This window comes from Ascaphus truei, chromosome 3 (assembly GCF_040206685.1).
Source record: "Ascaphus truei isolate aAscTru1 chromosome 3, aAscTru1.hap1, whole genome shotgun sequence".
In the NCBI taxonomy this organism is placed as follows: Eukaryota; Metazoa; Chordata; class Amphibia; order Anura; family Ascaphidae; genus Ascaphus; species Ascaphus truei.
The window spans coordinates 352675835-352691798 of NC_134485.1; the positions used below are offsets into that span (position 1 = coordinate 352675835).

The 15964-nt window shown below is 39.9% G+C and overlaps 1 protein-coding gene across 3 annotated transcripts in view; it reads left to right on the forward strand.

Annotated features, from left to right (window-relative positions):
• The first annotated feature begins 1250 nt into the window (after positions 1-1250).
• The window catches only part of CDADC1 (cytidine and dCMP deaminase domain containing 1), a 33757-nt gene continuing 19043 nt past the window's right edge, over positions 1251-15964 (forward strand). The window contains exons 1-4 of one of the 3 annotated variants that reach the window (XM_075591936.1): positions 1251-1629; positions 9289-9410; positions 12320-12497; positions 15149-15628. In XM_075591936.1, the coding sequence (XP_075448051.1) occupies positions 1545-1629; positions 9289-9410; positions 12320-12497; positions 15149-15628 (865 nt within the window). In that variant the 5' untranslated portion in view covers positions 1251-1544. Of the gene's footprint in view, positions 1630-1894; positions 1907-9288; positions 9411-12319; positions 12498-15148; positions 15728-15964 lie in introns of those variants that run through there. The other 2 variants (XM_075591934.1, XM_075591935.1) reach the window with 2 other exon arrangements.

Here is a 15964-nt window from a genome sequence, read left to right on the forward strand (position 1 = left end):
CAGGCTGCCAGTCTGTGTCTTTTCGCCCTGCAGGCTGTCTGTCTGTGTCTCTCTCTATTGGGCTATTTTGTCTTCTCAGTTGTTGTAGCTACTGCTGACATAATGGAGTGGGGGCTCAGTCAGGTCAGCATATCTTTTGAAAAGCCAATCACACTAAACAGATGAGAGACAAAGAAGCGGTGTTATGGCAGTTTCCAGATTAAATAGATGCTGAACAAAACAGGAAGCTTTGTTAAAAGGAGCCATATAATGAGAAATCAAGTACTCATAGTGAAACAAACACGGAGGTGGTTAAACCTTTGTATTTTTTTGTTTACAGTCCAGAGTTTGAAACTTATACAGAGACAATTTTAGAGCGTATTAAGAATTCAGTAAATTTGCAAGTGACTCTTGCAGGCCCAATAATGAAGAAACAGAAGACGCAATGAATTAATGTGTATTGGATATACAGAATCCCTGTGACAATCACAAGCATGTACCAAATAAATGGCTGGATTCACAAATCAGATTAGTCTGAAATGTGAAACTTGAGTCTTCTGTTAAGTTCGACACATTTTGTAAAAATGGGGGTATTAAGACACTATGAATGAAACATGCTGTTTTTGCACAAGCTGTTGTGTTTGTTTTGTGCTTTAGAATTGGCAAAATGCATTAAGCTCAATCTTCACAGGGATGAAGCATTCTCTGCATTTAAAAGCGAGAAGCAGCGGCTCATTGAGTAAAGACACTGAGTGGCACTGAGCTTGAAGCAGGGGAACCTGGTTCAATGCCTGGTGTCAACTCCCTGTGACCTGGGGCAAGTCACCCTATCTCCCTATGTCTCAGGCACCAAAAATATAGATTGTAAACTCCACAGGGCAGGGACCTGCGCCTGCAAAATGTGTCTGTAAACTAGCAGCGCTAGAACAAGAACATGCTATTATTATTAGATATTTTGAGACATAGAATTTGGATGTTTTGTTTGAATAAAAAAAATTGCCAGTATAAATACCCAGTAGCATTATCGATAAACTAGAATGTAAAAGGGTGTATCTACAATTACACACACACACCCCCACCCCCCCCCCCCACACACACACCCACACACATAATAAACACAATGCCCATGGATCGTGATATCTTGCCCTCAAGCTCAGTATTACTATTGTTTGGATTGTGCTCTTCTTCTCAATAATCAGCAGTGCAAATGCTTTGAGCTCAGTGAGGGGATTTCCCCAGATAATAATAATAAACAGATTCTCTCTCTCCACCCTCCCCCCGGGTTACTGACTCACAGGAAGATCAGCGACAGTCACCGAAACCTTATTAAACAAGTGGTTGCCATGGTGATGACAGAGGGAAACGTCACACCTATGAGCGACTCCGGGTCTGAGTCATGCACGCCAATAGGTTGCTCCTCTTGAACGTCAGAAATAAGCGACTCCAATGAATGGATCTGAGTTACGTCATAGACGCGCTGTTATTGTGCTCTGAGCAGCAGCAGAGGAGGAAGGATGGGGAGGATATAGCTTTAGAGGGAAGGAGAAGATCATCCCGGCTTCCTCATGCGGAGGAACCAGGACACCGCGGAGACCTGCCACGGAGAGCAGCCCCAGTCCTCCACCGGCACCCAGACAGACAGCATGCAGGGTGAGACAGACTGACGGCATGCAGGGGGAGACTGACTGACTGACAGCATGCAGGGGGAGACTGACTGACTGACTGACAGCATGCAGGGGGAGACTGACTGACTGACTGACAGCATGCAGGGGGAGACTGACTGACTGACAGCATGCAGGGTGAATAGATTGACGGAAAGACACAAAATCCAGCTGGAAAATGTTGGTCAGTTAGTCCCCAGATTATGTGCATTTACAACCATACGTGTGGTAGTGTAGTGTATAAGGTGAGACAGACAGCATGCAGGGTGAATTGAAGAAAAGGTGCACTTCCTTGATTTTGGAGACATTTTTAATTGCTTTGGGTGCACACTCAACACCAAAGGCGCAACCAGTATGTCTAGTAACTCTCCTTCTAGAGAAGAAAAGAGCCAGGGGTCTTATTTTAAAAATAGAAAAGTCTTTTTATGTAGACAAAATCGATGTTTCGATCCATAACTTTTATCTTCATCAAGATCATAATGTGATGTGAACCCATTGCCTTATATACATGATATGTGATAAAACACCTGTGGTGGACATGTTTACGTAATCCCCAAATCAAGCGTCGTCGTATTTTTAATTCACCATCAATGTATCAGTATGTGAATTTAACTATTTAGATGCTGTGCAAAAGGATACAAATTACAAGGAAAAACTATGGAAAGTTTATGGTGTGTGTTAAAGCAAAACCCTAAGTAAATTATCTACACATAAACAAAGATTTACGACTGTAAATATATATAACATAAAATAAGTAGTTATTTTACATCTGAATTGGTGAAAACCTGTTAAAGCATTAGTCTAAAAGTTACTTAACGGAGCATTTAAAAACGCAAACAATTGCAAATACTGAAACAAACAGATTAAAAACTCTCTATATAACGACAGTAGTATAAATTAAAGGCTCCAATCTGGAAATGGTTTAGTCACATACTTTGTCACTGTTGCCATCGATATTTAGCAACAGAATATTTTTCTGTTGAACAAGATATTCTACTATTTTTTTCGCAAGATGCATCATCACAAGGTGTATAAAGCAGTTAACCCTTTCATTTATGTACATCTACTTTTAGCCATATCGAGGTCAGAATTAAAGACACAAGTCTTGCGAATAGACCTAATGCCCAAATTGAAATTTCGCGTATAATTTTATTATAGTATGTCCCCCGAATCCTATAGTTTTTGGCTTATAGTTCTGTACTTAAACCAAACCACTTGTCAAACGACATAAAAATGACATATGTTTTTAAGTGTCTCCGCTTATACGTTGTGGTCACCACATATCTTGGCTCATTGCTTCACACCTGGTAACAAAGACTAAGACAATATAGTGGAACTGCTCTTTTTAAGAATATTGCTGTTATTGTTTATTGGTGCTCCACTTGGTAGAAACACTTTTTGCTAGGAGAGGCTGATACCTTAAGTCAGGGGTGCGCAAATTTTTGAAGCTGCCTGCTCCCTTCACTGCTCGCGCCCCCCTTACCTCTTTGGTCGGCGTCAAATGACGCAGCAGAGTCATGTCACGTCATTTGACGCCACGTTGCCATGGCGACGGCATGTGACGTGATGATAAAAGGAACATAGGGCACAACGGATTTAGAATATCCAAACTCATTTATTGAGCCAACACATTTCTACCGTGATGGTCTTTATCAAGTGACAATGGCATAAACATAATCCCTTCAAACAACATTTAAATAGTGCCCCAAAACCCCATAATGCAACCTGTTCAATCAGTGGTGATGGTATGCATGTGTTGAATGAGTCCCTTCATCCAATGTCCAGTTCGTATCCTTAACTAAGTAATCTTCAACAGATGTTAGCATACTCCTGTGTATCGTGGTATCTGTATTCTCCCCACTTCCGGGTTGTTCGGCGGTGTCCATCTTGCTGACGTCATCAATCCGGGTCCCAAGCTGCTGGAACGCATTTAGGTCCTCTGTTCTTCTGGCACATTTCCTCAAGTTGTGCGTTTCATTGTTCGCGCATGCGCAGTAAGAATTCCTCCGATTTCCTTCATTCTTCCTCCCTTTGGAACGCATGAGGCGCAGACTGCGTGTCAGTCACTGCGCATGCGTTTGTCATTCCGTTCGCGGTCAGCTAGCTTAAGGGAGATAAACTGATCTTCAGTCTTCTTCTGTAGTGGTCCCTCGATGCGTCCTCTTCTCCTGGCAGTAAGTGGGGGATATCTTCATCATCAAGAGTCCACGATGTGTGTTAAAAAAGGAAAAAAGGGGATAAATCAGCACACCACTATACGAACTGATTGCAAATATATCATCCTACTGTGCAAAGTGAGTTATAATAAAAAAGATTAAAAAAGGTTTGTCTTTGTCATTTTAATAATCTTTAGAATTCACAGCCCCAGAGATATACTGACCTTACAGTTTTTATCCAATACAGCAAGCAGTGGCAGCCACCTATGGCTAGTGGGAAAGAAATGATATTATCTTTCCTCAATGAAGCACCCTAATGACAAAAAGTCATTCAGTCCATTAGGATATACAGTGTCTAATGTATGAATCCAGAAGGATTTACGCTGTAATAATAGAACATCCTTATCTAGACATGCCCTAGCTTTTTTAATATGTTTGTTAGGACCAATATGTCAGGCCAGAATCTGCACTCATGTCTAGCTTCCATTTTGTATGGTCATAACTAGTTAAGATTCTGTAGTCAGCCTTTTGCTGAAATATAATTCCTAAATGCACTCAGTTTCTGCCAAAATTGCATTTCCTTTCTTTCTGGTCAGGATATTACTAGATACTTTTGTGATGTCACTTTCCTCGTGTTTTAGTAGAATATAATAGAATGGTTCTCTGCAAGAAGCAAAATAGTGTAATATAGTTGCTAAGACTCAAGGTCTCTTTTGATAACAGACAATGAATAAGCTATGTATTCAGACAATTGCTTGTATTGGGAAAAGACACGTCCCTAAAGTCACGCCAATAATATGTCCTGCCCCTAAATCACGCCTCTAATCAATGCTACGCCCAAGACACACCTAGTATACGCCTATGTCACGCCTATGATACGCCTATGTTACGCCTCTAACCAATATCTTTTTTTTTTTTCTATATAAAAGTCATTACCCTATGAGTAATAAATTGAGACAAAGGATTTGAAACCTGGCGTGCGTTACGTTTCATTTCGTTCGTCTTCCAGGCCTGATAAGGTTCATCAAAGATCGAAGATAACAGTTGCAGGGCGTGAAAGCTTCCTGGGAAGTCTGCTGCAAAACGGTGCAGATTGTGTCCAGTCACAAGGCTTCAGTTTTCTTTTCAGAGAATAGGTTCCTTTTGGTTCTGAAGCCAGGGGAAGGAAATAACGGATTTTCCTTCAGTTTTTGGTGTCCGAAGTGGGATTCGTACCCACGCCTCCAATGTTCAATACCCATTAATTTTAATGAGGATATTGGGCTACTCAAGCCAGTGCAATGTCTAATAATAGCAGTATCCTCTGCACGATTACTGATTTTACTCTTATGTTCGATGAATCTTGTTTTGAGCATACGGTTGCTCTTACCTATATAACATAATCCACATGGACATTTAATCATGTACGCTATATTTGTGGTTGTGCAGGTGATACGCTCTTTGATATTAAACAATTTGCCACTTCTGGGATGATAAAACTTATCCCCAGTGTTGAGACTGTTATAGATGCTACACCCATAACATTTATAGCAACCTGCCTTGGGTGAACTCAAGAAATGTGGAGTGGTATAGTGTTTCTCATTATCGGCTTTAATCAGGATGTCCTTTAGATTCTCTCCCCGTTTATAAGCAAAACGTGGGAAATCTTTACAGACATCCTTAAGTGTATCGTCAGTCTAGTATTTTGCAGTGTTTTTTAAGTGTTTTTTTTAATAAAACCACTGGCAGTTGTAAATTTACTTACAAATGTAAGACGATCACTTTTAGAAGTTTGTTGTGGAGATTTGTTAAAAGCTGTGATAATTTCAGACCTGTTATGTCCCCTTTCCACAAATCTCTCCTCAATCTCTTTTAGAATATCATCCAATTTAATAGGCCTGTCTACTATTCGTGTAGCTCTGATTTTTTGAGAAAATGGTAGCATTTGTTTCAGGCGCTCTGGGTGGAAGCTAGATGCATGCAAGGTACTATTCCTATCCGTGGGCTTCCTATAAAGATCACTCTGAAGTTCTCCATTATCATATGTAAGGAGCACATCTAGATACGAGATCTGTTTTGTGCTCCAATTTTTAGTAAATCTTACTGTTGTATTCAGCCCATCAAGATAATCAAAAAAGTTGGTAAGCTCCTCCTCTGTACCTTCCCAAAGATATAGCAAATCGTTAATGTATCTACAATAGAATAACATCTTATTGTAATACTCTGTGGGATAGATGAATTTCTCCTCAAAATCAGTCATATACAAGTTAGCATAGGATGGGGCCACATTGCTCTTAATGACCAGAGGCTGCAAGAAAGTATCAACATGTAGCTGATAAAATGGGCCTCCCTGGGGGATTTTGCAAACTTTTATGGCTCTTTGGAAATAAGTAGACTGGACGTCTCGGGTTTTTCATAGTAAGAAAATGTACTATTTCTTCATTAATCCATAAATTATTTAATCCTAATTGGAGTATACCCTTAATTTCAGTTTGATACCTTAATGTTGGATCTAGGTCAAGCTTAATATAACACTCCTGATTCTCCAATTGCCTCAGTGCTTCTGTTTTATACACACTATAATCCTGCACTACAAGTGCTCCTCCCTTGTCTGCTCTTTTAAAAATAATATTGTTATTCTCCCTGAGTTTTTTTAAAGTTTCCTTTTGTGCAAGTGTCAGATTGAAGTTTGTGTAATGATGCTTTTTAAAATAATGTTTAACATAATTTTTTAATAAGGCGCATGAATACATTTACACCTGTATTTTGGAAAGGTGCAATAAACCTTGATTTTAATTTACATCGATTAGGGTTTACCTGCTCTTGTTGCTGCCACTGCTGGTCTTGCTGATCTGTGGATCTACTGGAGAAAAAAAAAGATTTTACATTTTAAATTTCTTTCAAATTTGAACAGTTCAACCTCTAATTCAAAGGGGTCAGGTCTTGTACTGGGGACAAATGAGGGACCTTTGGATAACACGCAGATATCCATTTCAGTTAATTCATGAGAAGACAAGTTGATGATCAAATTATGCTTACTCATATTGGTCGTGGGCGAAGAACTGGAGGTGTTCTTTGCACTTCTGCGGCCCCTCCCTGTTTTGCGTCTTTGGCCCTTGATGTCTGTCCTCTTCCCTTGTCTAAAAAAGACCTCCCTGGGGTTTGGGTTACTGCACCCGCCGCTGATGAAGCAGATGCGGAATCACTTGTGAAGCCTGTGGGTTTTTTGGCTGTTGTCTTTGCTCGTGTTTGATTTTTTTGAACGTCTCTCTGCTTTTCTGCAGAAGTAGACAGTATTATCTTTATAATCTGTCACTATTTTCTTAAATTTTTGTTTTTTAAAATGAATGAAATCATCCTTAAATTTTTGTAACCTGGTTTTAAGCTCATCTAATGATTGGACGGTAATATCATTTTGATGTCTGCTCAATGATAATTTCTATTTTTAGAATATCATGCCTCACAGTAGCGAGTTGCTTACCCACTTCCTCTATCACCAATAATATTAAGACAAGTGATGCTTTGTTTAAAATTTTGCACCAATTATCACAAAAGGCATTACTGTCACTTCCAATTGTGGGGCGGTTTTTTTATACGAAACCCCCTGGGTATGAGTTTCTGTTGGTGTATTACCATGAGAATAAAGTTTGATTTCTTTTTTCTTTAGCCTTTCTAGATCTTTAATGTGATCTGTGGGTCTATCAGGACCAAAAGCCTCCTGTGGGGTTGATTTTAAACAAAATGTTATTAATTTCTTCGTCATTTAAAGTTTTTATTTCTGCTCTATTAGTTAATCCGCTAGACAAATTATCCAAACCTTCCATATATTAAAAATTCTTCGCCACTTGTCACTAGCAGAAAAAATATATCCAAATGTGGATCAAAGCTCCTGTATAGCAACAGGTATAAACGGTTAAAGTAATTACAAAATAGATACTGACTTGAAGCTTAAAAGCTTATCAGTATTATACACAATTATGCTAATTAAAGCAGTAGGGTGGGTGCAAGCAAAATAACAGGTAGCAATAGTCCAGACAAGTAAGGAAGATGCAGCACACCTCAAAATAAAGGAGAGAAAAAATTGATACAGGTGCCGGTGTTCCAATGTTTGTACGGCACGTGACGTCACATGGCCCCGCACCAGCCATCTGAATCACGGTAAGGAGAGGTGCAGATGCCTCACGCGATCCCCCGGCATGTAATTTAAATGCCGTAGGGAAGAGCGCGGGGCCTCTGCCACCGCTGTGCCCCCTCTGAAAAATCCCGTGCCCCCCAGTTTGCACACCCCTGCCTTAAGTCATGTGGTTACAGATAACTTCCACGGACAGCATCATGCATCACAGACAATATAGTGAAGGATGGGTTGTTGGTTATTACTCCAGATAACTTGTCACATGTAGCATGGACAGTAACAAAGTATGTGACTACACTATTGCCAGATTGGAGCCTTTTATTTATACTACTGTTATACAGAGGGGTTTTAATCTGGTTGTTTCAGTGTTTGCGTTTTTAAATGCTCTGTTAATTAACTTTTAAGCTGATGATTTAAGAGATTTTCACCAATTCAGGTGTAAAATAAGTAATTATTTAGTGATATATATTTACAGTCTGAAGTCTTTGTGTTTATGTGTAGATAATTTATTTAGGGATTTATTTGTGCTTTAACACACACCATTAACTTTCTTTTGGTTTTCCCCCTTTTTTTCTTTGTAATTGTATCTTTTTGCACAGCATGTAAATCGTTAAATTCACATACTGATGCAATGATGGTGGATTAAACATACGACGACGTTTGATTTGGGGATTACGTAAAGATGTGCACCACACAGGTGTTTTATCACATATCGTGTATATAAGGCAATGGGTTCACTTATTAGGCTGCGTCCATGGTATGGACGACCGCGCGGACACGTCTGTGCGATCAGACTGCTTCAAGGCAGTGATTGCTTCCATGCAGCGTGCGGAGGCAGGAGGATGCGCGAGAAATCAGTTCAAACAGATTTCTCGCGCGATAGGGCGGTCGTGTGAGCAGTTCACCCAATGAGGGCGAACCAGCTCCGTGATGTCACTGGGAACGCCCCCAGAAACACCTCCCACGGCCCGAGTACTATGGCCAGGGAAAGCACCCGCTTTCCCTCAGTCTCCGCACGGCTGCACTCAATGGACGCAGCCTTAGATGGGACAGAGCCCCAAGATGGTATTGTGTCTTCGCTCAGAAACATACTAATATGTTGCTTATGGCTGTCAGGCTGTATAGAAACCAATAACTATGCCTTTTACATCAAAATAAACCAGTGACCTACTGCTTTAGGCCTCTTCAATACGCCTGTATTATTTGTTCTCCCCCCTTTCACGTGCTTGTGTCCAGTAATCCCACCTTACCTTAAACCTCTGTTTCCCTATTTCGATGCAGAAATAACAAAGATCTAGTAATGCAAAATGAAACAGTGACCTCTTCTTTCTAACGACACATAAGTAAAAGAGAAATTGTTAATATTTATTCCACTTTGCAGGTCAGGTACCAAGACTCTCTAAAGTCAATTTATTCACACTATTGAGCCTCTGGATGGAGATTTTTCCTTCTGCTGACCATGACATGACACATGACCATGACACAGGAAAAAGGAAATCCCAGGTAATATAATACATATCTTATCTGCTGCAGTGAAACTATTTACTTTGTTTTGAGAACATGAAAGGGTCAATTCTATACTATTGGGTATTTTTTGTCAGGAAGAGCTATTCAAAATCCTTACATTACATATTAACCACATAGGACTTCATACTTGATTTATTAAATTAGATATGTTAGTATAATTAAGCTACATAGGATTTGTGTGAATGCAGTCAATGTTTAAATCTTCATCGCTCAATATTTTTTCCGGCGTACAGCCACCTGGACTCCCACAAACCGTTACCCAACTGTTTTTGTTGACTTTAATTTATGTTGGTCTTGTAACAAGGAAAGTGGCGCTGTAGTTTCTTATTTTCTAATTGCCCCAACACCTGGAAATGTTGGCAGTTCATTTGAAACAACATTTTATCTTCTACAGAATTACAAATAAAAAAAAAAACTTTTTGAGAGTCTAATTTTGCTACCCATACGATGTACCTTATGGAAAGACCATTGGGAGACCAATTGGAAAGACCATTCTCTTCTCTCGCCCGCTGGTTGCTGTAAATGAGGGTTTTCAGTATACAGTTATGAAAGCGTACCTGCACATACTCATCCGCATTATCTACATTTGAAGAAATGTGGTCCGTTATTGGGAATGATTTCAAAATGACTTTTTAATGTAAAGTTGTCACAGGTTTCTATTTCACTTTCTCGAGATAGCAGCGTCCCTATTTTTTTTATTCTCCATTTTGTACTCTACACAGGAGTGCTCATCTCCAGTCCTCAAGCCCCTCCAACAGGTCAGGTTTTCAGGATATCCCAGCTTCAGCACAGAGGGCTCTATCAATTCTTAGTAAACAGTTTGAAAATGCATATTAACCACATCTTTGCAGGAAGCTTGAGCTCCAGCATCATTCAGTGAAGTACAATAGAAATGATTAGAAGGTTGGCAGCTCCTCCTTATTACACGGCGTTCTGGCGCAGGAATGCATGCAGATACTAGCTACGCCCTTGTAAATGCCACAATTCTAGAATTACAAATGACCAGTAATAAAGAAAAAAACAAATGTGTGTCCTAGTAACAATGATGATGTTTTTGTATATAACAATATTACGAGGAAGCTCTTGGCCAGATCTACACAGGTAGACAATCACGCGGGCCTCGAGCGGATGTCCTAAGGAATTGAAGTATTTGTTGCAGGATCCCCGTTTGTCTCACAATTTTGACCTGTCTAAAGAAAACACACCATTTAAATACTATTTCCCCACTCTCACCCCACCCCGTGATGCCGTAGGAAATTTCTGTTCCACGCGGTATCACTACGGTTGCTAAGCAACTCACCATAAATTAAACAAGTGTCACAAACCATTTAAATAATGAATTGATTTATTTCCAAATGCAGCACTGAGTACATAGTTGCAGTATCTCTTTGAGATGAGAACACACGAGTTGCACCAAAAGCAGCAGCCCCTCCCCGCCAAAGAGTCTCCTCACCATGCTTCCCCCTTCACTGGTCCTGTCCAATAAGCCGGCGTGAACAGGGTTAATTTCATCAAGGTGTTCTGGAGTTAGTCACCTTCTCCTACCCCCTACATTTTTTTTTCTGGCAGTGTGTTTCTTACATTTTTGCTAGGAGGGTGTGTTTTATGTTCAGCTGATATCACCTCACCTTAGGACTTTGAGAACGCACAAGTCTCGCCAGATGGGTGCTGATGTTACAGCTGCTCTGTTACATTTCGAAAACACACAAACCTTCCTTGCCCCCTTGTGCCTTTTGTTTGTACTTACCCTTCCTTATAGATTGTAAGCTTGGGGCAGGGCCCTCCTTACCTTCTGTAACAGTGTATGTTAATGTTTGATATTTTATTGTTTTCCGTCCTCCAGTCCTATTGTACTGCACTATGGAATATGTTGGCGCGTTATAAATAAATAAGAATATCTAATATGCCAAGGACTTAAAATTAGTTAATGTATAGATGCGATCTCTACAGAGTTCCAGAAACATTTTGTGATATAGTTGGTGAGCTGATAGGGGTTATAAATGACCAACTCTGCATTTGCAAAGTTTTATCATACCTGAGGGAAACCCATAATGTATTCTTGATGTGTTTTATTTTTTAGTAATATCACATAGCCCTCCTAAGGGTAAACCGAGTTGGTGTGTGTGTGTATTCAATGTCAACTTGCTGGATTTTGGGGGGGATTAGTAAGGCAGATATCCAGATATATTACATAATTGCTATTTCTGTAATATCTATTGCAGTGAATGTTGTCTTTATGCAACGTGTGTGTGTGTGTGTGTGTGTGTGTGTGTGTTTTGGGGGATGTTCCAATCATCTGACAAAAAAAATGTTTTTGTGTGTTGTAAATTTCTCGCTTTCCGCTGTACGGTTGCGACCCTCTCCCTTGGTCCGAGAGCCTCCCGGGAGGACACCCTACGATATCTAGTGCGCTGTTTCAGGAAACTCAGACGTCCGGGAGAAGCAAATAAGTTCAGACATGCAGTAGTCTTGCTCAGTTACTTCTCTATTTTATTATAGAACACAGCCTGTTTATATAGCTAGTTCAGGACGTAGTCTTGGAATGCATATGTCCATTATCACAAGACATCAAACAGTACCTGGCATTTGATAGCAGTCACTGGTAGTTACTGAGTTAATTTTCCTTTCATCCTTGGCCTCGGGGCAGTTTCCTGACTATCGTAAAAGATAACAAAAGAATGTGTTTACCTTCATTTAAATAGCAGCCGAAAGCAATTCTATGCAGAAAACAACTGTAAGTAAAAATACTTTCGGTTCCTGATTATATATTTGTGACACACCTTTTATGTCAAAAATGCCTGTTATAATAAAATGGAGGACCTACTGTTATATTTATATTAACACTACCCCTCATATATACATTAACACGTGTGTTCTTAATGTAGGTGAAAAAGACTGGTCTTGTTGTGGTTGCAAATATGAAAATTATTGGCCTTCACTGTTCCAGCAAAGAGCTGCACGCAGGTCAAATTGCAGTAATTAAGCATGGCTCAAGACTCAAGGACTGTGATGCTTATTTCTCCAGGAAACCATGTTCAGCTTGCTTAAAAATGATTGTCAATGGTGAGAAGTGAAAGGTTGTTTTGTTTATTTTGCAGTCTGCTTGCAATGTCCCAATAAACTCTTCAGCACTAGAGCATGGTAATAGGAACTGTAGTAGCAATACATTTTAAAACCAGTTGGAGCCGGTCAATGATCATCAACATGTACATGGTAGGAAGGACATTTGGCATGTGACAATGGCACCCATCAGGTGTATGTAATATACAGTACAGCAAATATAGTTTAAAGATTAAAAATGTATACTAAAATGATAGTTTCAAAATGATTATACAAATACCCATAGACACATACTGTATGCACAGTGGCCTTACAAAAACTGTGAAGATTATGTTTTGGATTATACAGTGAGAACTAAAATTAACCATTATGGATCTCAGACTGCCATACTCTATATTTTGGAAAGTTCTTTGTCTGTTCGTTATGGATTTGGACACCTTAAGATATCGTAACCACATTTTAGCATGATGGTTCCTGAGATCAAGGAGCAGATTTTTGTCTGTTTGGATAGAATTGGACGTGAATGACATCACAAATGATCACATCAGAAGATGGAATCTCATTGAACTTGGCTTGCCCACAGCTCATCGAGATCAGGGCAATTGACTTGGCAAGGAAATGAGGAGAGAAGCAAGCTACAATGCAGTGAAAACTATGCAACAACCAATGAACTTTTATTAGTTCAAGATCAAAAAATATATATAGTAGATTTATATATTTTCATTTTTTAAATTTTAATGCCACCAAAAAAAAACAAGATTCCCACTCATCCCTACCTATATTCCTTTCAAATTCAAACGACTTCAGACTCCAGTGAAACTGCCTTTGCCGGTCTAGGATATTTGGTCACAGCCATTTTGCAGTGACCAAATGGCAACTGGCGCTTTGCCGCGACTCTGCTGCTGCCGCAGACCACTTTACCACCAGCCGGTAAGGTAAGTAAACCCCCAAAACTAAAAAAAAAAAAAAACCTTGCCCTAAAAAACCCGTACCCTAAGCCCTTACACTAAACAAACCCTACCCTAACAGCTAAAACCCTTAAATTAACCCCCTACCCTAACCAACAATAACATTTACCTTCGGCGCGGAGGTTCCAGGGGTGAACGGCTGGGGCGGAGGCTCCGTCGGCGGCAACCAAACGTCCCATTCCGGCCTTTGCAAAATCAATAAATAAAAATGTCAAGGACGGTCACCTAAAGTAGCTGTAGAAAAAGAGGAAGCGGCGCTGTCCATTGAATTATAAATACTAGTGTAGAGTTAATGTGTGAGTGGGTGAAACTCCTATAAGAGAAACACACCAATTTGTCACGGGGTAGTAAATATCCCAAATGGGATGATGCTTAAGTCCGGCAGCCAGAGTCCAAAGAGGTTTTTCCACGTCCCTCCAAACAGTAAAAAAAAGAACAAGAATGTCTTCTGGCGCACAGACTCAAGCGGGATTTCCAAACATAGGAGCGATACAAGGAAAAACAGTATATTAATAGACAAATTCCTGTAATTGACCTATTAGTGAGACAAGCATATTCACAAATCAGCCTCTATTTTGTCTCCGTCAATAAAATTATTGCCCAAATGAGTCGATGTCAAAGCAAACTTCGATTAATCAAGGCAAAAAGGTAGGTCTAATATAGATAACGCACACCTGATATGGTGATTTTCTAGGTATTTCCTCATGTTTTTTCCAAATGGCAGCAGGTGAAATAAAGCTGTATGAATTTATTACCCAATTGGAACTTAGGGATATTCTTCAAATCCCAAGGAAAACCCTTATAAAGGGAAATGGCATGGCATAATAACGGTTTAATTGGGAAAGGACTGGCATAAAAACAAATGTTCACTCACAAACGCCCGGTTTGATGGCACCTTTTGAATGTAGCGTTCCAGCATCTAGAACCTCGGCGTCCTCCTGAATTTCTTTGTCGCAGGGGCAGATGAGGTATTTTACGTTCATTAATCCGTTCCGGTCAGCTGGCGATATTCTCTCCACACTGAGATCGCGTCGCTGTCTCGTTCCCCTGCTCGTGCGCAGCTGGAGGGGGATTTGTGACTATGCTTTTCTCACTAATTGGCTAATTACAGGAATCTGTCTATTAATATACTGGTTTTTTTTCCTTGTATCGCTCCTGTTTGGAAATCCCGCTTGAGTCTGTGCGCCAGAGGACATTATTCTTTTTTACCTAAAAGTAGCAGGACTGAATTTAGAAAATCCATGTTTTCCATAGGTGAACATTATGTTGGATGCTCCAGAGTGGGAACTGGAAAAAAATGGTATGGTTTTTGCACCTGATGGAAAAACCACAAATATAGTTTACCTAACCCCGCATTAGACTAAAAATACATACTTACATTTTTTTCCCCATTAAGAAACAAAAAATATTAATTATCCATTTACAAATCTCAGGATTTTCTGGCTTCTTAAAATTCCCAAGCAACACCAGGTGCTTTCAGCTATTGGGTTGATGATAACCATGACTTATTTAAGCCCCCTTGTGCATGTAAAGTATAAGGGCTTGATTATAACCAATATATTTTGCTGTTTCAACAGCAATTTGTATCTTTTTTTTAGAAATATTTTTGCTGTTAATAATACTCATGTTGTATTATGAGAACTTCTAGCTCAGTATTAACTCTGACTATAAATGCTATTTTTATAGGTGGGGTAAACAGAATTTCCTATTGGCCCGGCGATCCAGAAATGAGCCTGCAGCAGGAAATCACCAATCATTCCAACCCTGGAGATGCACAGCTTGATGCAAAAGCCGTGGAGAGGCTGAAATCCAACAGTCGCGCTCATGTGTGCGTGTTGCTGCAGCCGTTGGCATGTTCCATGGTACAGTTTGTTGAGGAAACTTCCTTGAAATGCGACTTTATCCAGAAGATTGAAATGAAGCATCCCGACTTCACCACAAATGTATTTTATGAGTATCGTCAGGAAAGGATTAAGGAGTACGAAACGCTGTTTTTAATTTCCAGCGAGGAAATGCACAAGGAAATGCTGAGGATGATGGGTCTGAAGAATCTCTGTGAGAACCCGTATTTCATTAATCTGAGGCAGAATATGAAAGAGCTTGTTCTCATCTTAGCCACGGTGGCATCTAGTGTTCCCAGCTGCTACGATTTTGGTTTTTACTTAAGTGAGTCTCAGTTGACCAGTGACGTGAACCATCAGAGTCTTACTCCAGAAATTACCCAGCACTGTATGATTCAAGCACGGCTGCTGGCATATCGAGCTGGTTAGTTGAATGTTTAATACACTGTAAACTGATTATTTGGAATTTGTGAGTTGGGTCCACTTCTTGGCTGCCAAAGTAAGTTTCATAAAATATCCTCTATCCGCTATAATTAGAAGTTTAGTTTTGGTGTGCTATTGTTAGGGCACATGGAGAGTTGAAGGGTGTCCCGTAAAAAGCCATACCGGATCATTATCACACAAATCGCCTTGGGTCATTTTGACGGTATGCAAATGTGAT